General features: G+C 40.2%; 1 protein-coding gene and 1 pseudogene across 1 annotated transcript in view; one reads left to right on the top strand and one right to left on the bottom strand.

Moving 5' to 3' along the window:
• Window positions 1-3,858: 3,858 nt before the first annotated feature.
• RAB2A (RAB2A, member RAS oncogene family) overlaps window positions 3,859-23,888 on the top strand; it is a 97,323-nt gene continuing 77,293 nt past the window's right edge. Inside the window, 1 exon segment of the mRNA XM_090283656.1 lies at window positions 3,859-4,181. Within this exon segment, the coding sequence (XP_090139782.1) occupies window positions 4,136-4,181 (46 nt within the window). The 5' untranslated portion in view covers window positions 3,859-4,135.
• LOC150004367 (U2 spliceosomal RNA) lies at window positions 6,232-6,406 on the bottom strand (annotated as a pseudogene).

Genomic DNA, 23,888 nt, shown 5'->3' with positions numbered 1-23,888 from the left:
CTCAACTGTAGATGGTAAATTCAGGATTTGAAACTAGTACTATCTTCCTCCAAAACTGGTACTGAGCTTATTAGTATTTGCTGGAAAATTAGTTCTGTCATGGTATTTAGACACAGCTAAAGAGGGTATTTCACAGTGGTTCTCAATTATTTCTGGGTTATGGACTCATGTAAGAATCTTTCCCATAAAATTACATATATGCAAATACAACATTTTGCATACCATTTCTGGAGGATCAGAGCCCCTGGAGCTCATTCAAGAACTGGCTAAGGAAACTAAAGTAAGAACCAATGGATTACAGTATTCTAAGCCCCCCTTTTTCCATCCCAACCCACCCTACCTTTCTTTCCACATCTCAGAATGTGAGAAATGCTCACAATAAGACACCGGGACACAGGACTTCAGTGGCAAAGCGAGGCATTTATTCATGATTCTGCAGAAACGGGTACACTGCCAGAGGCAAGCACACCATTGTCAGGACAGACAGGAGCACATAAGCCCTGATGCAAGGTGCCCTCCCATTTCCCCATTGGCTGGGTAGTCGAGTTACATCCTAAGCACAAGGTGTCTAAATCTGACTGGTTCTACTGAGTGACCATGGTGGTAAGTTCTATAACAATGTCCTCTGGTTAGGGATGGTTACTGTGAGAACAGAAAGTTCAGATTTATGGCCCTTGCTCCTGGGGGGGGGGGGGGCAGGTCTCAGCAGGGTGCTGGCAGCCAGTGATGGATACCCTCTTTGTTTTAGCACAGATGTAGGCCATGTTTGTTTCATGGTTACCTAAGTCTAGTTCTGTCTGGGGCATATAACTCTTGGAGCAGGTGACAGCTAGCTTGGGAGGGGTGCTTAGTAATTTTCTATAAGTTTGAGAGGCACTTTGTTCTTTTTCTACTTATCACAAGAGCAATCAAAACTAGAGAAAATGTAAACACATGAAAAGTGCGGCTGAAAAGTAAACGCAAAATTCCAGTATTACACTGGACTACAAAATGTCATGGAGAACTTGAATAAGGAGAACTTGGAAAGTATAGTTTTTCAATCTTTAAATTTCAGTTATGACCTTCACACCATACATGATGTAAATCTGAGATGAGATTATTGAAATTTTTAAAAAAGATTTTATTTATTTATTTTGAGAGAAAGGGGACGGGAAGGAGAAAGAAAGGGAAACATCAATGTGTGGTTGCCCCTCCCGTGGCCCCAACTGGGGACCTGGCCCACAACCCAGGCATGTACTCCGACTGGGAATTGAACGAGCAACCCTTTGGATTGTAGGCCAGAACTCAATCCACTGAGCCACACCAGCCAAGGCTTGAAAAATGTTTTTGAATTCTGGGGTAAATGTTTTAAATAAAGTTTCTATGGTTTTTATTTCTACCCTGTATTGTTTCAAAAAGGATGTAAGAGCATTATAGGCATAGAGAAATATTATGAAGTACATATAGGAAAAAATAGAGACAGAAAATAGAGACAAGAATGTAGCTGATTTTAAAACATGAATTTATATTGTGATTGTCTTTACTCCCTCAAGGTAATTTTTAAAAATTATGCAGCACTAAATGTTTTATGTATTAAGCATACATTTTTCATAATTTATAAAATATCTTCATATACTTATCTTACTTGATCCTAAATTAATTTTGTGAGGCAATTATCTACATTTTCCAGATAAGAAAACAGGCTCAAGGAAAAAACTTGAAAATTGAGCCTTTGTTCTTTTGAAATTACAGTGCTCTGCAGCAACTGACATTACAATTCCTGTGTGCAAATAAGTAATGTATCTCAGTTCTGTGCAAGAATAATATATATTTGACTCTTGTGGCCCTGACATTTTCATAAGAGGATTACTACCTATTTTAGATCTGGAGGTTGGATAGGTATTGTATTGAAGAACTTCAGAGTTGAAATAGCTCTCTTAGGTAACACTTAACTCCTTCACTTTATAAATGGGTGCACTGCTCTAAGAAGCCAACTCATTTGTGAATCAGTGGTAAGGGCAAGATCAAAAGCCAGATTTTCTTTTCTTTACACCACATTGCCTCTATAATGTCTCTATAGCATTATGTCCATTTCTATGATTTCTGACCTTTCTCTTCAGTTTCCCTTGTGTCCACTGGGTAAAGTTCTACATGCATACTGACATGGCTACAAAACCCTGCATGACCCAGCACCTGCAACTTCTCCAGCTATTCACCTCCTAAACAGTATGGCGATCACCCTGACTGGTAAGGATGCTAGGCTTTTGAGTAATATCCTGATAGAGTTGTCCTGTTGGGGCTATAAGGCCATACCTCTGAGAGTAGTAGGAAACTGGGTTTCTCCTGGAAGGAGGGAAGGGGACATTCTTGATGTCTATTACCAGTAAAGACATAGAGCAGGCACTCAAATGGGAGGGACAAATGGGCTCTGGAGCCTGGAGGCCTTGGGCAGAGACCAAGAAAAGACCAGTGAATCAGATTATGCAATTCCAGGTAACTTTCATGTCAAATTCTTGCATACTATCCCTGAACCTTTAGTAAAAGCCCCTCCAAATACTCCAAGAAAAAAACCCATGAGTTCACGCTTGGCAAGGCCATTGAAATCATGTAGCAACCAACCACAGCCAGCCCAGCAAGAAGGTTAATAGAATTACACAAGATATTCCAAAAGAGAGAGGAGAGTATTTGGCACCAGGAATTAGGCCACTAAATCCCAGGCACTTCTCTCCTTTACACTTCAAATTCCCTGAACAGATCCATGAACTTTGCACATTCTGTTTCTTGGGCCTAAAACTTCAGTTCCTTTCCTTAAACTTTTGTCCTTTTGACAAATTCTTATTTATAATTCATATGCCTGGTTCAGACTTCATCTTCTTGTGTTAGGTAACCTTTTCTGACACTAACTCTGTCTTGTATTCCCTCTTCCAAAATTTGTGCTTCTTTATAACAGAATCTGCCTTTAGTTGCAATTCCTAGGGGTGTGGGAAACAAAAGTACTAAGTATTATTTCAAAGAACAAAAAGTTATCCCTTAAATGTATTTTTCAATAGGTAATCCGTGAACACTGCAAAACAATTGAAACGGCACATGAATGATTCAGTGAAACATAGCTCTTTCCTCCAATCACACCCCTCCCTTAGTGCCAGGTGTGTTTCCTTTCAGATTAATTATACACAAATGGGTACTTAAGTATATTCCTGTCATTTTTTCCCGAATGGTAAATATATTTATATGGATATGACAATACATAATTTATATATTTATTGCATAAGTGATTATGTATCATGTGTAAGTAATATAAATGATATAAATATACATTTATTCACTGAATCTTGTGCTTTGTTTTCACTTAATGTAACTCAGGCTAATTTTATATTTTTTATTTGAAAGCCGCATAGTATCCCACTGTAGGGACATGACATTATTTACTTCCTATTCCCTTACTTATGGTTTTGAATATATAAATACTTGCATGTTCACTGTCTGCCCTAGTCCCCAAATTCAAAAACACCATCGCGCAAGAACCCACCTAGAGGAGGCTCCTGTATTCCAACACCTTTTCCCGAGTCGAGGACCGGGCCTTATGCCGAACGCCACCTTCCCACCACGTGCCCTACGCCCCTTCCGCAAGACAGACAGACGCGGCACCCGCGCGCTTTGCAGCGACCGAACCGAACTCTCTCTCCCCTCCTCACCGCCAGCTTCTGGCCGCCGAGGTCACTCATACAAACGTGCAGAAACCACCACCGCCCAGCCTCGCCCAGCTCTGGGTGGACCGGGCGTGGCCAGCTCAGCATTGGGTGGGGCCAGCCGAAGGGTGCGGCGCAGCCGGAGTGGGGGCTCCTCCCCTTTACCCTGGCGGTGCCAGCGGCCGAAGCCCTTCCGGGTCGGCGTGGAGGCGGGGCGGAGGTGCAGAGGGTGCTGTTATTGTTCAGCTGGGTTCGGTCTGGCGCTTGTCTGCTTCACCTACGCCGGTGTCAGTTTGTCCGGCTTGTCAGCTCCTCGCTCCAGGCTGCTGACTGCGACGGGAGGCGGTGGAGACGGGCGGGGCCTGGCATTTGGAGGCCAAGCGGCGCCGGGTTGAGGGGAGCGGAGGAGGAGGAGGAGCAGTAGCAGGAGGAGGAGCCGTGTGCCTTGGCACTGAGCGGCCGCGGCCATGGCGTACGCCTATCTCTTCAAGTACATAATTATCGGCGACACCGGTGAGTGAGGCCCCTGGACGCGGCCGGGCGGGTGTCGGATGCCACAGGCCCTGGCTAAGGGGCAAATTGGGGCTGGTCGCGGCGCCGCACCGGCGACGCCGCCACGCGCCTCCCTCCGGGCTGGGCCGCTCCATTTCCGCAGTGCTGGAGCTTGGTGACGTGGGCACTGCGAGGGCCGCGGCCTGGCCCGGCCCGGTCTGCGGCCCCAGCCCGAGCAGCCCGGCAGCTGGGGCCGTGGCAGCAGTTCTCAGTGGTCGATCTGGAACGTGTATGACAGGAGGGGCCGCTCAACCTAGGGCCTTCAGGTCCCGGCATAGATGATTGCAATCCGTCGCCAGGGCTTCTCATTTTGGGGCCTTTTCGCCGCCCCCGAGAAAAGAGGCAGAGGAGAGCAGAATGGATGTGATGGATGTGAGGAGGGTCTTGGGTTTCCTGAACAGTCCTACCTTCTGCCTAGATCTAGGCGAAGCGCTCCCTGGTGTAGGACATCCAGCTAAGGAGACGAGAAAGGAGGCCCTTAAAAAAAGTTGTTTTTTTCTAGCACCTTCAATTCCCAAGTCAGAATAAATTACATCCCATTACTTGATGGCTGAGGAATTCCTTTCAAAGTCAATAAAACATGAGCTAGTTCCTGTAGACTTGCCGTGTGTAAACTGGATTTTTTGATAGTAATGCAAGGGCTCTGGGTGTGTGCGTGTTGTCTGGGTGTTGAGGACGCTGATTTTTTTCCATAAGTCAAATCCAGGGCACAACCCTAACTTTTCAGGTGACATGATGTCTGTTTGAAGCAGAAGGAAATTCAGTTATTCTTACCTAGAAGAACATCCGAGGGTATTTCGCAAATAAGTAAACAAACTCATAAAATATTGAATACCTGTAATTTTAGTATTATTTGGTACCTAATAATAATACTTAGGTTTCTTTAGGTGTTATAACTACTAATATGCCAGAGTCTGAATTCACTGATGACTCCTGCACAACTTTGGACCCTTTATACAACTTTGTAAATGTAAGCTGCAGCTTGTGGTTGCACTAGTGATAAAGCGGATTCAATCAGTGATGCTAGATGCGTGTTGATTGCTGCCTGAGAGAAAAACTTTGTGCCGTAAATAAAATTTTTTAGCTAGGTTTTTTGATTTATGTCTGTATGGAAAACTAGATGATTTTCTACAGAAAATCCCAGGGAAAGCAGTGCTTTGCAAATGTTTACTAGCAAATTTATATACTTTAAAAAAGACTGGCATAGTTTGAAAGAAAAGAAAGTGGGATTCTAAAGCCTGCTTGGCAAATGTTGATTTAGGCTGTAAAGCCAAGACTGGAGATGGACTTCACCATAACTGTAATAGGAAAGGTTTTGAAAAGTAAGAGAGAAGAGTGATCGCGGACATTTAGCAGAGGTGAGGGTTCAAATCAGCCTTTGCAAGTTGCCTTCTTTGAGCTTATTTATTGAGCATGTACTATGGGTGAGTCATTGAGTTAGGAGTAGTGCAGCTACAAATGTTAGCATGTTGGTACTGTTTTCTTGTATTTTGCTTTCATTCAAAAACAATCCCCAGGCAGACCAGAAGGAACACTCTCCTTTCATGCCATTGCTTTTGTTACCACTAGGTCAGCCACTGAATACTTGACTCTATACTGCAGTACTTCCTCCCCGCACCAGTTCAGCCTACATAGTTTACTGTCAGATTAATCTTCCTGAAACATGGCTGTTTGGAGGCTATTCCTTTTCTCACATAGTTTTGTTTGACCTTGAAGGAACTCCATATTTTAGCCCCATTTATTTTTCATTATTCCCTATCTTGCTTCTGCCAGTGAGGCCCAGTGGCTTTTTTTCTGGCCTCTGCTGCTCCCTCTGTGGGGAGTGTCTCCTCTGTGGAAATTCTGTTAGTACTTCAAAGCCTGACCTGGGTCTTCCATAATGCTTTCAGAGTCAACATATATTAAGCTCTCATGATGTGTCAGGCTCTTCCTGGTATACTGGCTGGAAGTGACTACCTCTTATCTGGATATATCTCACTTTGTATCATTTTTCTGATATTTTTTCCCCTCAATGGCGCAAACCGTTCCTGGAAGTACTACAACAGCAGGTTGATGTGCAGAGTGGATGGAGCAAGCTCCTATCCCATCGCCCTGCTTCAGAAGTCCATTTCATATATTATCCTCAAGTGTAGGTATCCGTTCTTTCAGTTTAATATATGATCTTAGCCAAAAAGCTGAGAAGTGAATCATCTTTCTAATATTAATCTCAGAATGTTACTTTGTGTAGGCATCTTTTTGATTTATATACTTTTTGAGGGCAGAAAAAGTGTTTTGTGTGGCTTTGTATTTCAGGAAGAGCCTAGTAGAAGATAGGTCCTATACATTTAATTAAATTTCTGAAAGAATAGCCATACAGGCTACTGTGTTCCTATTAATAACTTGACAGCAAAAAAATTTTTAGCCCCATTCTACCACTTTTCTTACTATTGGCTTTGGCTGAAATTCTTTAGCATGTTTCCATAATTCGAAGTATACCCAAGATGATATTAAATCAGTAATGTGAGATATATTTTGATTTTTAAAAACATCATCGTCGTCGTCGTCGTCGTCGGCAGCCGTCCGTCTCGAGAGACGATGGTGTAGCTTCTTAAGTGTCTATCTGCACCGCCGAGAATGGCTGTGCAGTCCGACTCGGGAGTGACACGGCATCTGTCTCCTCCCGTGTTGAATTGACATCTTGCGATGACGCTGGAGTGTCTTCTCCAGTGGAGCTGAAGCTACAGAGCCTGGGCAGGGTGATATGGAGGGTCTGCTGTTGCCCATGCAGCAGACCCCCCCTCTCTTCGCAGCTGAAGGGTCCAAGGGAAAGACGGAGTCGATACAGCTTGGCTTCAGGTGCGCCGCAGGAGTTGCCGGTGTTGACTACAACGTCAAACCGCCTTAGGGACTCCGGCTCCGGATTTTCTGTCGGGGTTTACTCCCTTAGCCTTTCCCCAGAAGAGGTATGCCGCAAGGCAGCGGAGGTTTTTTGGAGTCAGAGTTTTCCTTCTCTGATGTACCCTGACTGGAAGATCGAACCAGCGACACTTAGCTCGCAGGCCGACGCTCAATCCACTGAGCTAAACCAGCCAGGGGTTTTAAAAACATCAGAGTGTGAAAAATATACATCTTAGAATGAAGGAAATCAGTGCTTTTCCTGTTTCTCAATTTCCCTAGCCTAAAAAATAGTCATTAGCCTTCCTTACTCTTGAGTAGTGAGATAAAATGAGGACAAATGTGAATGTACCATGTTGATTTTCCTTTTCAGAATTCCCTTTTTCATAGAAGAGTTTTTAAAAACATTTCACATTATCATGATGTTACTGTTGAAATATTTGTTTTCTTACTGTTTGACAGAAGGCAGTTAAAATAGAGCTTTAAAATTTTTTATTGCTAGTGTCTTATTCCTGAAAAATCATTTAGGAAAATGTGTCATTTATATCTAGATATAAAGTGGAAATTGGTTTTTAACAAGCTTGGTCTAATATCATGGGCAGATAATTATCAACTATCTATCTATCTATAGAAAAACTGTAATAGATCTATAATTGTTGCTCCTGGCATCTGCCTGCCATTGTAATTTTAACTTCATCACTAATCTCCCCTCTCCTTCCCTGCCACTCAGCCAGGCACACAGAAGCACAAACCCAGTTGTGTTCTATCTGAAATTCCCCTTCTTGCTGTTCAACCTGGCCAAAAAAAGAAGAAAGAAAGAAAGAACGGTTAGGTCAGAACTTTTTCACCTGACCAACTCCTATCTATCCATTCTTTTAAGATAACAAAATCTACTGCTCCTTATTGTATTTTACTGGTCCCCTCCACTCTTTGTTCTTTAGAGGACAAAGTGCTATGTAAGAAAATAAACAAAACCAGCCTGGTTATACATCATTGTATCATCTGAATGTATTTTGTTAATCGAGATATAATTGACATATAACACTATTAGTTTCCAATGTACAACATAATGATTTGATATATGTATATATTGCAAAATGAATGCCATAGTAAATTTAGTTAACATTTATTGCCACACATATTTTAAAAATATTTTTTTCTTGTGATGAGAACTTTTAAAAATTTACTCTCAGCATCTTTTAGCTATACAATATAGTATTGTTAACTGTACTCGTCATGCTGTACTTTACATCCTCAGGACTTACTTTTCTTATAACTGGAAGTTTGTATTAAATACCTTTGACCACTGTCACCACAGACATTCTAAATAATCTTATTTTTATTTATTTATTTTGTTGCTTGTCTGGAAAGCTTTCGACTTTGTCCTAAATGTAAAGGTAGGTATTTCAGTGTCAGAAATTTTTGATAGCTAAGTGGATGAGTCCTTGGTTGGGGAGGTGTTACAAGGTTTTACCTGGAAGGTGATGTCTGTACTAAAATTGGAATGGTGAGTAGGGATTTCCCAGGTGGGCAAGTGAAAATGTCTGGTAGGTCGTTGGAAGTACATGCAGCTCAGTGGGTCATTCTCACATGTACTACTGGTGGTTATAAAAAGAGAGAAAGAGATACTGGGAAGTTAGAAGTAAAGCCATTTTATTGAAGACTTGGAGTGTGAAAGACAAGGAAAGAATGAGAAGTATAGAATTTGTTGCAAGATCAGATTGGCTGGTGTGTGTGTGTGTTAAGATAGGGGACACTTGAGGTTGAAAGGTTGAAAATATGAGATAGAAGGCAAGAGCAAAATCCTAGAAGATTCTCTAGTGCTTTAGAGTTATAACAAAAGGAAGCCCTTTTCCTGTGGGAGACTCAAAGTTGAGTTTCCTTAAAGAAGCTTGAAAATCACCTAGGGTGGTTTGTTTTTGTTTTTGTTATTGTTTTTAACATTCAGAGATTTTGATTTGAGAAGTTTGTTAGGTTATCTTCAGAAAACAAACAGTGGAAAACAAACTGGCAACTACATGGATAGACCTAGAGAGTATTATGCTCAGTGAAGTAAGTCAGAGAAAGACAGATACTATATGATTTCATTTATATGTGGAATCTAAAAACAATATAAATGAACAAAACAAACAGAGAACAGATTGATGGTTGCCAGATGGGAGGGGGCATTGGAGGGATGGATGAAAAGGGGGAGGGATTAAAATGTACATATTGTCCTATATAAAAAGAGTCATGGAGGATGTAAAGTACAACATAGGGAATATAGTCCATAACCTTGTAATAACTTCATTGGTGTCAGATGGGTACTAGACTTACTGGGGTGATCACTTGGTAAGTTATAGAAATGTCCAATCACTGTTGCATACCTAAAAGTAATAAAATAGTGTATGTCAGCTATAATTAAATATTTTTTAAAAAAAGAAAAACTGGGAAATTCAGAGGTAGAAAAATTCCACTGAAGTGTTATTAGTTATGAAATGTGACTATTTTAGATATATAATACGTATTCATCGTTTAATAGTTTTGAAGGATAGTACTAAATCAAATACCCATGCTAAAGTACAGATCTTCATCACATACCTCTCCTTCTTTGCCAGGCTTCTGCTAGCCTGAAGTCTATTAATTCTTCCCTTACTTTTCTTCATGGATGTGCGTGTCACTTACATATTCTAAACGATATTATTTATGTTTTTAAATGTGTTTAGTAGTTTTATTAAATAAGAGAGCTAAAACATCTGAAAAATACTTTTTAAATAAAATGTTATTGATTGATTTTAGAGAGAGAGTGGAACAGGGAGAGAGACATCGATTTGTTGTTCTGGCTATTTATGCATTCGTTGGTTGATTTTTGTATGTGCCCTGACCTGGGATTAAACCCACAACCTTGGCATATTGGGACAGTGTTCTAACCAACTGAGCTACCTCGCCAGGGCTGAAACATACATTTTAACATCATCTAAAATTTAAGTAGTATACTTCTGTTATACTTAAATTTTTGCTTTATGCATGTTGTTTGTAGTCTTTAAAGGTTTTTGACCAGCCCTTTCATTTTCTCCCTCTCCTAACCAGCTTATTTGCTACTTGTTTCCCCTAATATTTATATTGCTCCTGAGACTTTGTATTGAACCATAGAGACCTTGACACTGTATTTTAATTTTTCCCCCTTCCTCACTTTCCTAGTGAACCTACCTACTCATCTCAAATAATACCCCTCTTTGCTTTTTCAGTAGTACTCTTGTCCTTTTTGCCCCTCTCTCCAACATGAAATTAATTTTTCCTTTATTGTTCCCACTGCTCCCCCCTCTCCATTTTATCTTTTCAGCTCTTCTTCTCTTGCAGTTGCCAGTAATTTTGCTGTTTTATTTGTGCAAATACTAATTTTGCCAGCTTAGCTGTTTTTCCTCTCACTCTGGTCCAGCTGTTCTTGCTCCATTTTGTTATTCTCTACTCATCCTCAGTCTTGAGGCTGTGTCTGTTGCTGCAAAGATGTAACCACATTCTGACCTTGCTTGTCCCCCTTTCTAATTTTGCATTTTTTACATGAAACTTTCCCATTTGATTCTGTCAGCCTCATTTTTTTTGCAAGAATTTAAATACTCTACATTCTAGCTGTTATCCTTCACTTGTAAGTAAAGGACACCTGGCAAAAAGATACTAGATTCCCTCTGCTGTCGTACATGCTTAGTCACCCCCCTTTAATTCCTGCAGTGTTTGTCAACTCAAATGACTTGGGTATCATCCTTGAAGATGCTTTTTTAGTAGATCTGCAGTGACATCTATATTTTTTAAAAGCATTGTTCACCGTATTAGTAGTACTATGACATTCCCCTTTACTGGTCAGTTACGGGCCTTATTTGCTTGGCTATTTTTCTAAAATTAATTCTTGTTTATTGCCAGATTTTCTACTTTCTGGGATTTTCTTTAAGTCACACCTAAGAATATCCAGGCTGAATTTATATAGGATTTTGTATCACATTAGCATTTGACACTATGTCTGTGTAGTAGATTCTCACGAATAAGTTGGTACACTTTTTATAGTTAATACATAGTATCAAAAGCTTTTTATCTTTTAATCCTTCAACAGATATATGAAGTTACCATTTTATAGATGATGAAACTGAGCTATGTCATTTGGGGCGAGTTATTTACTTATTTCATCCTTTCTCTTACCCCACCTCTTATAAGTTTTTACTTTTAATAGCTATAATATGATGTGGCTCTTTAAGTTTCTCCCAGTGTTCTCTTCAAAAGATCCCCATTTTCAGGAGTAGTTGACAGTTGACTGTGTTTCTGTTCAAAACGGAGGGAAAAGGGAAGAAAATAAATATTGGTTGAGGCATGCTGCAGTGATATTTTTGAAAGCAAGAGACCATATCTGGCACAGAGTTAATGCTTCAGAAAACCGTGAATGTGTTCTAGGTAGCCTCTGCTGGGTAGACCACATGCATTGACCAATCTTATTTCCCCTGTTCAAAAAGGATTAAGGACTCATATATAAAAAATTTTTTTAGTTTTGTTTTTTAATTTTGAGGGCATGTTTATTAAAGCTTGGAGACAGTGAAACAGGGAAGGGCTTAGGAGAGAAGAAGCAAAAGGAGAATGCTTTAGCTCTCAAAATGTTACAGGAAAGTGAGCCTGCAGGGCTCCTCCTGTTACCTCACTGGGAAGTAAAGTCACAGTGACAGAAGTGAGCCAAGACGGGGCTGCTTTTAGCTCACTGAAAGTCAGAGAAATGGGAACCTTGGAGACAGGTTCAGGGGCTTAGCCCTGGGCGAGTTGCCTCTGACCATTTCATCGTTCCCCTGGTAGCAATTTAGGAGATGCCTTCCTGAGAGGGAAGAAAGGCCTGGGAAAGTAGAGGGGGGAGGGAAACTGGGGGGAGGGGGAAAGCACGCCCTACAGCCTTACAGTTTTTTTTTTTAAGATTTTTTACTTATTTTTAGAGAGAGGGTAAGGGAGGGAGAAAGAGGGAGAGAAACATCAATGTGTGGCTGCTTCTTGCATGCCCCCAGCTGGGGTCCTGGCCTACGACCCAGGCATCAAACTGGAAATAAAACCGGCGACCCTTCGGCTCGAAGGCAGGCGCTCAATCCACTGAGCCACACCAGCCAGGGGTAATATTTTTAATGCAAATGAGAGAAATGCTGTATTAATTTTGTGTTGCTACCATAAGCTACCACACCCTTAGCAGCTCAAACAACTCAATTTTGTTATCTTAGAGTTATGAAGTTCTGGTATGTGTCTCACTGGGCTAATGTCAAGGTTTTTTAGCAGGACTGGGTTCCTTTGTAGAGGGTTCTTGCTCATTCATGATGGTGGTAGAATATATAGTTCTTGCAGCCGTAGGGCTGAGATCTCCATTTTCTTGCTGGCTGCCATCTGAGGGTTATTTCCACCTTTTAGAGTCCACCCATATACCCACATTTCTTGTTCCATTGACTCCCTTTCTCCATCTTCAAAGCCAAAAACAAGGGATCAAGTCCTAGTATCAATCTTTCTTCTTGGGTCATCCCATCTCTCACTGAAGCTAGGAAAGGTTTTAAGCTTTTAAAGATTTGTGATTAGATTCGGTTTACCTGGATAATTTGGGATAATATCTCAGAGTCTGTATTTTTAATCACTATCTGCAAAATTCCCTTTGCCTCCAAGGGTAACCCATTCTCAGGTTCTGTGGTTGAGGGTATGCTTATCCGGTATGTCTTTGTGTGGTGGGGTTGGGGGGCCATTATTCTGCCTACCAGGGCTCACTAGGGAGAAACAGAAGATGCAGCAGTAAGTAGAAGTCAGAAACAACATTAATTCTTGACAATGACTATTGTATACACCTTTTTGAAGTGGGCACTATATTTAGACTAAGCAGTACAAACAGGAAATCCTAATTATGTTATCTGTTGGTTTTTTTCAAAGTATGTGCATGCATGTACTTAATTATAACTGGTAATGGGTTTTAATGTAGTGAAGAATGTAAACATACAGTTGGTATATTTACACTACATATATGGCCTTTTCTGAATAGTAATATTCACGAAGAAGGCTACATTTCACTTGTGAGGAAAGAAGGACTAATTGTTATATCACACAGCTAGTAACTGACCAAGCTGGAATTTGAGCCCAGGTACTTCTGACTCCAAAGTTCTGTACTTTCTCTTCCATATCATACTGATCTCTTGATTCCCTCAAATTCCATATCAGGCCCCTTCTGTTGGTTTACTGACTGTTTTGTCATATTGAGTGGCTGTGGGAGTACAGAGCCCCTCAGTTCCCTTTACTGAGACAGATAACCAACCACCTCCACTAAAGTAAAATAGGGCAGAACTATCCTCTATAAAACAAGGATCAAGTCCTTTCTTTCTCTGCTCCTTAGCAGCTTTGTGAGCTTGAGCAACCTCTTGAATCTCCTTCAGTCTCACTGTCCTCATCTATGAAATGGAATGAATGTATGAGATAATATGTATAACATTGTTATGAATAAGTCATTGTTACTATTTCATCTTTACTTTTAATCCTGCTTCTTTGAATGTTTCTATATTTTGTCTATGTGCATTTGAAAAACTAACCCAGACTTGACCAGTCCTGTATAGTAATGCTCTTCATAGCAAAAATTATTTCTTTTGCCCTCTATGTGTCCTACTATGTTGCTCTCACACACACATATACATACATATACCGTATTTTTCACACTATAAGACGCACCTAGGTTTCAGAGGAGGAAAACAAGAAAAAAAGTATTCTGGACCAAGTGGTGTACTAAAATATTTAATAAAATATAACAATATTTCAATCATGTAAAGTAAATAGCAGTCAATAGTGGTATTAAGAACCATCATCACTGTCATTAACAAATGACAAGAGACTTTAAGGTTCAAGTACTCTTCTAGTTTTCTGGGAACCCCAAGAACTCATCATCGCTAGTGTCAGAATTTATGAAGCTCAGTTGCTCACAATCCACTGATACCACTTTCTTTGCTATCTTCATACTGACCAGACACCCTGAGATTCAGCAGTAAAGTGGGACATTTAAGCGTCCCCAGGGGTTTTGCGTGGGCCCACCGCTTCCTTTTCTAACAGCTGTTGCCATCGCTGACAGATCAGGTAATACACATCATGGTCTGTAACTCAATAATTGCTCCACAAGACGGACCTTTGGGGGAAAAAAAGTGTGTCTTATGGAGTGAAAAATACGATATATTCCTGCTTAGCCCACTCATTTGGGTCTAGCTCATACTTTGAGGACTGCTGTCCTTGACTTAATTGTTTCCTAGCTTAAGTTGGTGTTTTCTTGTATTTACCATATATGTTTGCATCTAGCTGTTTTATGGGAAGTTCCTTAGTTTATCAGCACTGTTTTAACAAGTTTCAAAGTTGTTTATAAAAATTCATTTTATTTTAGGTGTCTTTTTTTTTTTCTTTTTTGCAGCCTTGCTTTATTTCATCTGTAGCACTATCCAAGTCAACTAATGACTTAGAAAGACTACTATTAAAAAAAAAGAAAAAAGAAAAATAAGCACCACCAACAAAAAAATAGACTCTAGGAATTTGTTCTAGGAAGGGCCTGTTTTATTACAAGGAACAGAACCCTACTCGTAACTAGCTCATGAAAAGAGGTTTTTATAAGAATTTAAAGAGTGCTTATAGGAATCCAACAAAAACTGTGTAAACAAGTCTTGGTGAATTGGCCACTCTGAAATCTTTGTTTTCCTTTCATAGCTTCTCTTTCAATGTTTGAGATAATTAGGAATTATGTGTTTTTGGTTTTAAGCATTTTTTTTTCTTTTATTACTGATTTCTGAGTTTACTTCACTTAGGTAAGAAAACATAGACGATGTGTATTGATTTTTCAGTGTTTGAGGCTAATTTTATAGCTGAGTACTTGGTCAGTTTTTGTACGTATTCCAAGTATGCTTGAAAAGTGTATTCTTGTATACATGCATGGTTCCATACATGTCCATTAGATTAGACTTGCTGTTTGTGTGGGTCATGTCTTCTATATTAAGTCTTTTGAGTTTTGGGGTGAGATGTTTGCATTTCCTATTATGATAATGGAATTTTTTATTTTTATTTTTATTTTTTGTGTAGTTCTGTCAGATTAAAAATTTCCCCCCCAGTAAATTTGAGGACTTACATGTAAGGTACATATGGAATCAGATCTTTTTTTTCCTTTTTTTTTTAATTGCTCTTAGAAACCTCAATTTGTTCTATTTTATTGGTTGATTCTTTTTTTTTTTTTTAATATTTAATATATTTTTAGAGAGAGGGGAAAGGAGAGAGAAAGAGAGGGAGAGAAACATCAATGTGTAAGTTGCCTCTTGCATGCCCCCAACCAGGGACCTAGCCTGCAACCCAGGCATGTGCCCTGACCGGGAATTGAACCAGCTACCCTTTGGTTCTCAGGCCAGCACTCAATCCACTGAGCCACACCAGCCAGGACCACTGGTTGATTCTTGTGTGTGCCCTGACTGCGATTGAACCCACAACTCTGCAATATTGAGACTACGCTTTAAACAACTGAGCTCCCCAGCCAGGGCTGAACTCAGGTCTTTACATCTTGCTGAAGAGTTAGTAATTCCTTTGTCATTAAATTACCCTCCACTTTTTACATATTTGGTAGTGTAGTTTTTGGTATTCAATGTTTGATAACTACTTTTGAATATTAACTTTTGCTTCATATTTGCCTAGCATGTACTTTTTCATCCTCTATTCTTTTTTCTTGGAATCAGGGTTCTTTGTTTTGTTTAGGAAACAAACATTTACAGATACAGTTGCAGCCCCTTATACACCCTTTACCTTTCACTTCTCTTTATCCCTGGAGGTAACTCTCCTGAATTTGTTATTTATTATTTCTATGAAAGTTTACAAATGACTACTGTATCTGTAAACAGTGTACAGTATTTTATGTATTTTTTCAATTTCATATTAATGGAATTGTGCTTGCTGTAAAATTTTCATTTAGCATTTTCAGGGATTTATCTGTATTAATATGTTTTGCTCAATTTTGTTGATATTAAATGCTTGAATGGTTTAAATTTATATTCTATTGTCTTGACTATACTACAGTTTTCCCATTATTTTTACTTAAGGAAATTTTAGAATGGGTTGTTGTATTGTAAAAGACAGCATTGCGTGGATTATACATGTGCCTGCCTCCTTGAACACGTGTGCAAGAGTTCTAGAGATACACCTTGGAGTGGAATTGTGGTGGAAGGCATACACATCTTCAGTGTTACCAGCTAATCTAAATCACTCTCCAGAGTAGTTCTCATTTAACTTTCATTTTTGTTATTTTATTCTTTCTGTATCACCTTTTTCTTTAGGCCTGTGTTTTTTATATAGCCCACTGCCTTTTTTTTTTTTTTTTAAATTCAATCTGAGACGTCTTTTATCAGGGGAATTTAATTGTAGATAAATTTGAATTTATTTCTGTAAGGTGCTACCTTAGTTCAGTCACATGGGGAGGTCACAGGTATGCCCATTTGCCATGGGCTTTTGGGCGAGACAGGCACATGTTCCACACAGGCAGTAATATGGTGGTCATGTTCCCCAAGCATGTATAGTGTCACCTCTTTCTTGTAGGACATGTAGAAAGAGTAATGGAAAAAGGATACTAACCCTTGTTTTTGCAAATTAATTGAAATCCCTTGTATAAGACTTGGCAGGTGCATCCCATAGGGTTGTTCACCAATGCTGTAGGTTAAGTTCTTTCTGGTTATTTCAGCTTAGCCCTCTTGAAAATTTTGTAAGAGCCTAGGTTTTATAATTAGAGTATTTTTTTAAAAGTATATTTTGTTGATTTTGTTGTTACAGTAGTCCCATTTTTCCCCCCTTGGCTCCCCTCTGCCCAGTACCCCACTTCCCCCAGCAATCCCACCCCACACGCGTTAGTTCATGTCGATGGAACATGCATATAAATTCTTTGGCTTCACCCTTTCCTATATTATTCTTAACTTCCCCCTGTTTATTTTGTACCAACCAATTATGCTTCTTAATCCCTGCACCATTTCCCCATTTATCCCCCTCCCCCCTCCCAGCTGATAACCCTCCAGATGATCCCCATACCTACAATTCTGTTCCTATTCTGGTTTGCTTAGTTGGATTTTGTTTTTATTTTTTAGATTCAGTTGTTGATAGTTGTATGTTGTCATTTTAATGTTCATAGTGTTGATCTTCTTAAATAAGTCACTTTAACATTTCATATAATAAGGGTTTGATGATAACGAACTCCTTTAGCTTTACTTTGTCTGGGAAGCACTTTATCCGCCCTTCCATTCTAAATGATAGCTTTGCTGGATAGAGTACTCTTGGTTGTAGGTCCTTGCTTTTCATCACATTGAATACCTTTTGCCAGTCCCTTCTTGCCTGCAAAGTTTCTTCTGAGAAATCAGCTGATAGTCTTATAGGCACCCCTTTGTAAGTAACTCTCTGCTTTTCTCTTGCTGCTTTTAAGATTCTCTATCTTTCACCTTTGGCATTTTAATTATGATGTGTCTTGGTGTGGTCCTTTTTGGTTCTAGCTTGTTTGGAACTCTGTGCTTCCTGGACTTGTATGTCTGTTTCCTTCACCATATTTGGTAAGTTTTCCTTCATTATTTTTTCACATAAGCTTTCAGTTTCTTGCTCTTCCTCTTCTCCGCTGGCACACCTATGACTCAGATGTTGGTACTTTTAAAGTTGTCCCAGAGGTTTTTAAGCCTCTCCTTATTTTTATCAGTTCTTGTTTCCTCATTCTGTATTGGTTGGCTGTTGTTTTCTTCCTTAAGTTCCAAATCATTGATTTGAACCCCATTTTCCTTCACTTCACCATTGGTTTTGTGTGGATTTTCCTTCGTTTCATTTAGCATAGCCTTCACTTCTCTTATGTATTTGCTGTGCTTAAGTATATCTGTCAAGCCTGTGAACATCTTTATCACCAGTGTTTTGAACTCTACGTCTGTTAGGTTGGCTATCCTCTTGTCGCTTAGTTCTCCCACTCTAACCTTGATCCATTCCCTCTTTTGGGCCATAGTTCTGTGTCTCCTCATCTTGATAGGCTCCTGTGTTTATCTCTGGGTCTTAGGTAGGGCTGTCCCACCTGTTACATTGTAAGGGGCGGAGCCTTAGGTATTTTGGTCAGTACAGGGCGACCAGTTTTTCACTATGTTGTGGTGCTGTGTGTGGGGGAGGGGTCTGAGAGGGAACAATGCTGCTTGCTGAGTACTGGCCCCTTTTCCAGGCACTTCTCCCACTTCTGTATGGAACTGGTTCCTCTCTAGCTGTTGCCCTGGCTGTCATTTCCAGAGTGGGTGGGTCTGTGGATGTTCCGGGACTGTGGGGGCCCTTTAAACAAGCAGACTCTACTGAGAGACCGGCAGTTTCTTCCTCCACCCCCACCCCACTGGTTTGCATAGTAAGAAGCAGTGAGGCTTTATTTTCCCCAGCACTGGAACCTTGAGATGTGCGGTCTGGTCAGGTGCTGGGACCACTCCTCAGGTGCCCCTCCCTACTTTTTAAAACATGTGACTGCGCTTTCTGCCGGCCTGCAACTGCTGCCACCAACACACCACACTGAGTCCTCTCCTCCCCAATTCTGACCCTTCTACCTGTCTGGATGAATATTTCTTCTTTATATCTTTGTTTGTTGGACTTCCATGCAATTCAATTTTCTGAAACTTCTGGTCATCTCTATTTTTGAGGTAGTTGTGCAGTATTCTTTCTTAGTTGGGAGATGCAGTGTGTCTGTCTAGGCCTCCATCTTGGCTGTAAGTCGTAGAATATCTTGACTAGTGTGGTGCCTCCTGCTTACTTGTTATCTTGGTAAAGTGCAAACAGCTTTAACTTTAGTTTTCTCATCTAGAAAAAAGCAGTAGTAATGCTTGATTTATCTACCTCAAGAGGATTTTTGTGAGTTTGAAATAAACACTGTGCATGTGCCTTCTAAGCTGCAAAGTGCTTTATTAATAGTAATATCTTAGAAAATTTTTTTCTTATCTGTTGAGCATCCTAAAATTAAGTTACTGGGGGCAGGGGGTGCAGGAAGAGGTCTTGCCTATTAAAAAAGGCTATTCACTATGCTGACCTCATTCAAACTGTAATTATATGAATTGAAGGAAACAAGATTACATTTTAGTCTGCAAAGTGGCAGTTTTTTGATCCTAAAATTCTCTTTGGATTCAGTAAAAGAAAAGGTTGTTTTAAAATTGATTTTGAGAGGAAGGGAGGCGGGGAGAGAGAGAGAAATAGAGGGAGTGAGAATCAAACTGTTATTCTACTTATTTATGCATTCACTGGTTGATTCTTGTATGTGCTTTGACTGGAGATCAAACCCGAAACCTTGGCATATCAGGATGACCTTCTAACCAACTGGGCTACCCTACCAGGGCATTTTTTTTTCTTTTTAAAGAAGTTTAAGATGCTATGTGGGCAGCCCTTGTGCTGGAGTTAGAAAAATGGGGATAACTATTCTATCCTAAAGGGGAGAGCAGTTTGCTACACTAATTACAAGATAATGTAATAGAGATATGTACAAAGTAGTAAAGGAGTGTGGAGAGGCTTCATTGTAACTGGAGTGAATGGCTCAGAATAGATTCAGATTTTGGTAAACATTTATTGGAGCACCTGTTGAATAATTCCCCATCTTAATTCTGTAGAATCAGTTTGTGCTTTTGCTTCTACTTTTTATATTTGTTTTCTGTGGAAAACAGAATTGAGCCGAGCTCCTCACAATCTCATTTCACCAAGAAGGTTGGATGAACTTATACCAGCAATGTTATACAGCATGTGGTAATATAGGTTTTTTTTGTTAGGATTTTGTGGGGGCTTAAGGCTAAAGGAATCTTGGGACCATACTGTAAGGGCATTGTGTGGCATAGAAAGCCAGTTTTTTATCCTCTGGATAGTTTCAAAGAAGCTTTATTCCCCATCTCTAAATGGGATAAATTTCTTCCCTTAACTTTCTGACATTAATTAATGAGCCCTTTCCACCATTTAACTTTTTTTTTTTCCCTTGGCATTTTTTCTCCATACTTTCTTACTGTTTCTTTTCTTGGAGAACTTACCTGAGAAATGGAAAAATCATGTTGGATTTCAGTGTGAATGTGAATTTTCAGCCTTAGTTATGAGTAAGTCTTGTTACAAAATTCTGCTGATTAGTATCTTTGAGTGACTTGTAGGAGTTTAAAAGGAAACCAAAGGCTTTTATTTCACAACTCATTACCTTATTTGCAGACTTCCTTGTAATTTTCTTAGCACACCAACATTTAGTGTAACTATTTTTGGTCACACCAGAAGTTTTGCTAGTTATTTAAATGCCACATCGCTATGGAGATTGTTGGATGAGGCCAGTAAAAGTATTGGTTACATAGTGTTTGATCCTAAAACCGTTCCCTTATATATGCATATGTGAAAGTGTTAAGTGCTCCTGGTAAAAAAGAAAATTAAATTCTCTGCTACATTACATGAATATGGTAAACAGTGGTTTGGTATCCTTCTAGAAATTTTCTGTGCGCTTAACATTTATATGTTTGTGTGTCTCAATTCAACCAATAGGATTATACAATTAGTACTGTTCTATGCCTTTTATTTCACTTAAGGGTGACTCTTCGGTGTCTTCAGATATCATCATATGTAAATCTACCGGTACTATAATTGTTTTTAAGCACCTTCTCAGCTGAACCATAGTTTAATCAGTTCCTGATTCTGTTAGTTCCAGGTCTGTGGTTCCAAACAGCTGGAGTCTACTGTGGTTAACTTAAGCAGAAGAAAACTTTATTGGAAAGATTGGGTGCTCCATAGAATCGATAGGAAAACAGTATAATCAAACTTGAAAGTGGCAGAACAGAGGAAGGCAAGCCACAGCCAAATTCCTGCTGTCACTATAGCCTTCTGAAGAAGATGCTGGGTACATGGCAGTGCTTCCTCATCTCCAGTGTAGCCACCATGCAGTCTCTGTTTTATAGTCCCTGATACTGGAGCTTTCTTTCAAGAGTCTATTCTGCACATGAGTATCTGATCGGCTCAGCCTAGTTACATGTCTGTGGTCTAGATCACATATCTGTGTTCTAGCTGCCAGGGAGTTCAGAGAAGAGTTCTCTGATGCTAGATCACCAGAAACAACTGCCCACCACAGATGCTGATGAATATTATACACAGTGCTGTGGTAAGGATTCTCGTGAGTTTGTGTAACAAGTAAAATTTGTTGTTCAGCTAGGATTTACATTTTAGATTTTGATAAAATACTGCCAAATTACCTTCCACTAAAAAAAGTATTAGAAGAAACTTCCTGTCAAGATGGTAGCATAGGCAGACATGGCTTGCCTCTTCACACAACCACATCAAAATTACAACTAAAATATAAAACAACCATCACTCAGAATCGTCAGAAATCAAGTTGAATGGAAGTCTGACAACTACAGAATTAAAGAAACTATATCCATCCAGACTAGTAGGAGGGACGGAGATGCAGAACTGGCTGGTCCCACACCCACATTTGGTAGGAAAAAGTTGGGGAGGGATATCTTGGGAGCGAGGAGTCCCAGCCCCACAACCAGGTCCCCAAGCCCAGGGATCTAGTGCCAGGAAGATAAATCCCCACAAATTCTGACTGCAAAAAACAGTGGAGATTGAGTCAATGGAAGAAACTGCTGGAATCCCAAGCAGTTCCTCTTAAAGAACCTACACACAGACTCACTTACTCAGACTCATTCCCTCTGAGCTCCAGCACTGGGGTAGCAGCTTGAAAGGCATCAGTGGCATATAAGGAGAAATTGAAGGGTGAGAGGAGGCCATTGTTTCTTTTCTAAACCCTCCCCCACAGAGCCAGCAAGCTGGTGCCATATCTGAGACTCCCATCAACCTGGCCAGCACAGTTCGAGATGTCTTGGAGATCCCCAGAGACTCCGCCCCATCCAACTTACTGGCCTCCCCAGTCTGCTTTTCCTTATGAATGGTTGGTCTTGGCTCATGCTTCACAACTTCCTAAATCCTCTTAAACAAGCAACAGCTGGCCTCAGTGAGCCCCAGGCCCGGCACTAGCAGCTGCCAGCCTAGTTTCAGAACTTGGCTTCACCTGAGAATCTCCTAGCCCAGCGAAAGTAGCAGCCATCTCAGTTTGCTTTATAGCTCAGGCAGGGTGACTTCTGGCAATACAGAGGTGGGGGCTGACCTTGGCCTGCACCACCCAGGAAACCCTAGGGCCAGCACACCCAGTGGACAGTTACAGACCACTTTGGAGTACCACCACCTTGCCCCTGCATAGCTAATCCTCCACAGAGGGCAGAGGTTGGTGGTCAGTGGTCACAGCCAATCCTGCAGCTGACTGGCCTGGGTATATCCCTCCCATTGATCTGCCAACAGCAACAAAGCTTCAACTACCAGAGGAGGGTATACTCAGCTCACACAAAGGGTACACCTCAAGTACCTAGCTTGGACCCTATAGGATACCTACTACATTAGGCAACATTACCAAGATGAAGCAGCTCTACCTAATACATATAAACAAACACAGGGAGGCTGCCAAAAAAAGGAGACAAAGGAATATGGTCCAAATGAAAGAAAATGAACTAAACAAAATGGAGATAAGCAACCTATCAGTTGCAGAGTTCAAAACACTGGTTATACGGACACTCAAGAAGCTTAGTGAGGAGCTCAGCAGCATAAAAAAATCCATTCAGAAATGAAGGATTCACTAATTGAAATAAAGAACAATTTACAGGGAAACAAAAGTAGAGAGGATGAAGCTGAGAATCAAGTCAGTGATTGGAAGCAAAAACAACCAGTCAGAACAACAAGAAGAAAACAAATCCAAAAAAATGAGGATAGTATAAGCAGCCTCTGGGACAACTTCAAGGGGTCCAACATCTGCATTAAAGGGTGGCAGAAGGAGAATAGAAGGAGCAAAAAATTGGAAATCTACTTGAAAAAATAATGAAAGAAAATGTCCCTAATTTGGTGAAGGAAATAGACATGCAAGTCCAGGAAGCACAGAGTCCCAAACAAAATGAATGCAAAGATGCCCCATTCCAAGACACATCATAATCAAAATGCCAAAGGTTAAAAATACAGAGAGAATCTTAAAAGCAGCAAGAGAAAAGAAGTTCCCATAAGGCTGTTAGGTGATTTCTCAAAAGAAACTTCTCAGGCTAGAAGGAATTGGCAAGAAATATTCAAAGTCATGAAAAGCAGAGATCTACAGCCAAGATTGCTCTACCCAGCAAAGCTATCATTTAGAATCAAAGAACAGATAGAGAGCTTTCCCGACAAGAAAAAACTAAAGGAGATTATCATCACCAAACCATTATTATATGAAATGTTAACCCTTTGAGTGCCAACATTGCTGGGACTTTTTTTGATTACTATAAATGTAAATAACAATGGAATAATTTGTATTTTATGGGTTTTTTTGTAACTTTTTCTCATGTTGATCCAAATTTCCAATTATTCATGGCATTCAAAGGGTTAAAGGGACTTATTTAAGAAAAAGATCAAAACTATTAATAAAATGGCAAAAAAAAATACAAATCTGTCAACAACTAAATCTAAAAAACGAACTACACCAACAAGAACAGAGACAGAATCATGGATATGCAGAGCATTTTGATGGTTGCCAGATTGGGGGGGCGGGTAGGCAGTGGGTGAAGAGGTGGGGAGATTAAGAAGTACAGATAGGTAGTTACAGAATAGCCATGGGGATATAAATAAAATACAGCATAGGAAATGGAATAGCCAAAGAATTTATACATATGACCCACGGACATGAACAATGGTGGGAGGATTTCCTGAGGGAGTGGAGGGTGCTGGATGGAGGAGGGCAAAAGAAGAAAAAAT

The sequence above is a fragment of the Furipterus horrens genome, unplaced genomic scaffold (assembly GCF_987537825.1).
Source record: "Furipterus horrens unplaced genomic scaffold, mFurHor1.1.pri manual_scaffold_7, whole genome shotgun sequence".
In the NCBI taxonomy this organism is placed as follows: domain Eukaryota; kingdom Metazoa; phylum Chordata; class Mammalia; order Chiroptera; family Furipteridae; genus Furipterus; species Furipterus horrens.
The sequence above is the reverse complement of the archived record's forward strand: the minus strand, read 5'-3'. Positions and strand labels throughout refer to the sequence as shown.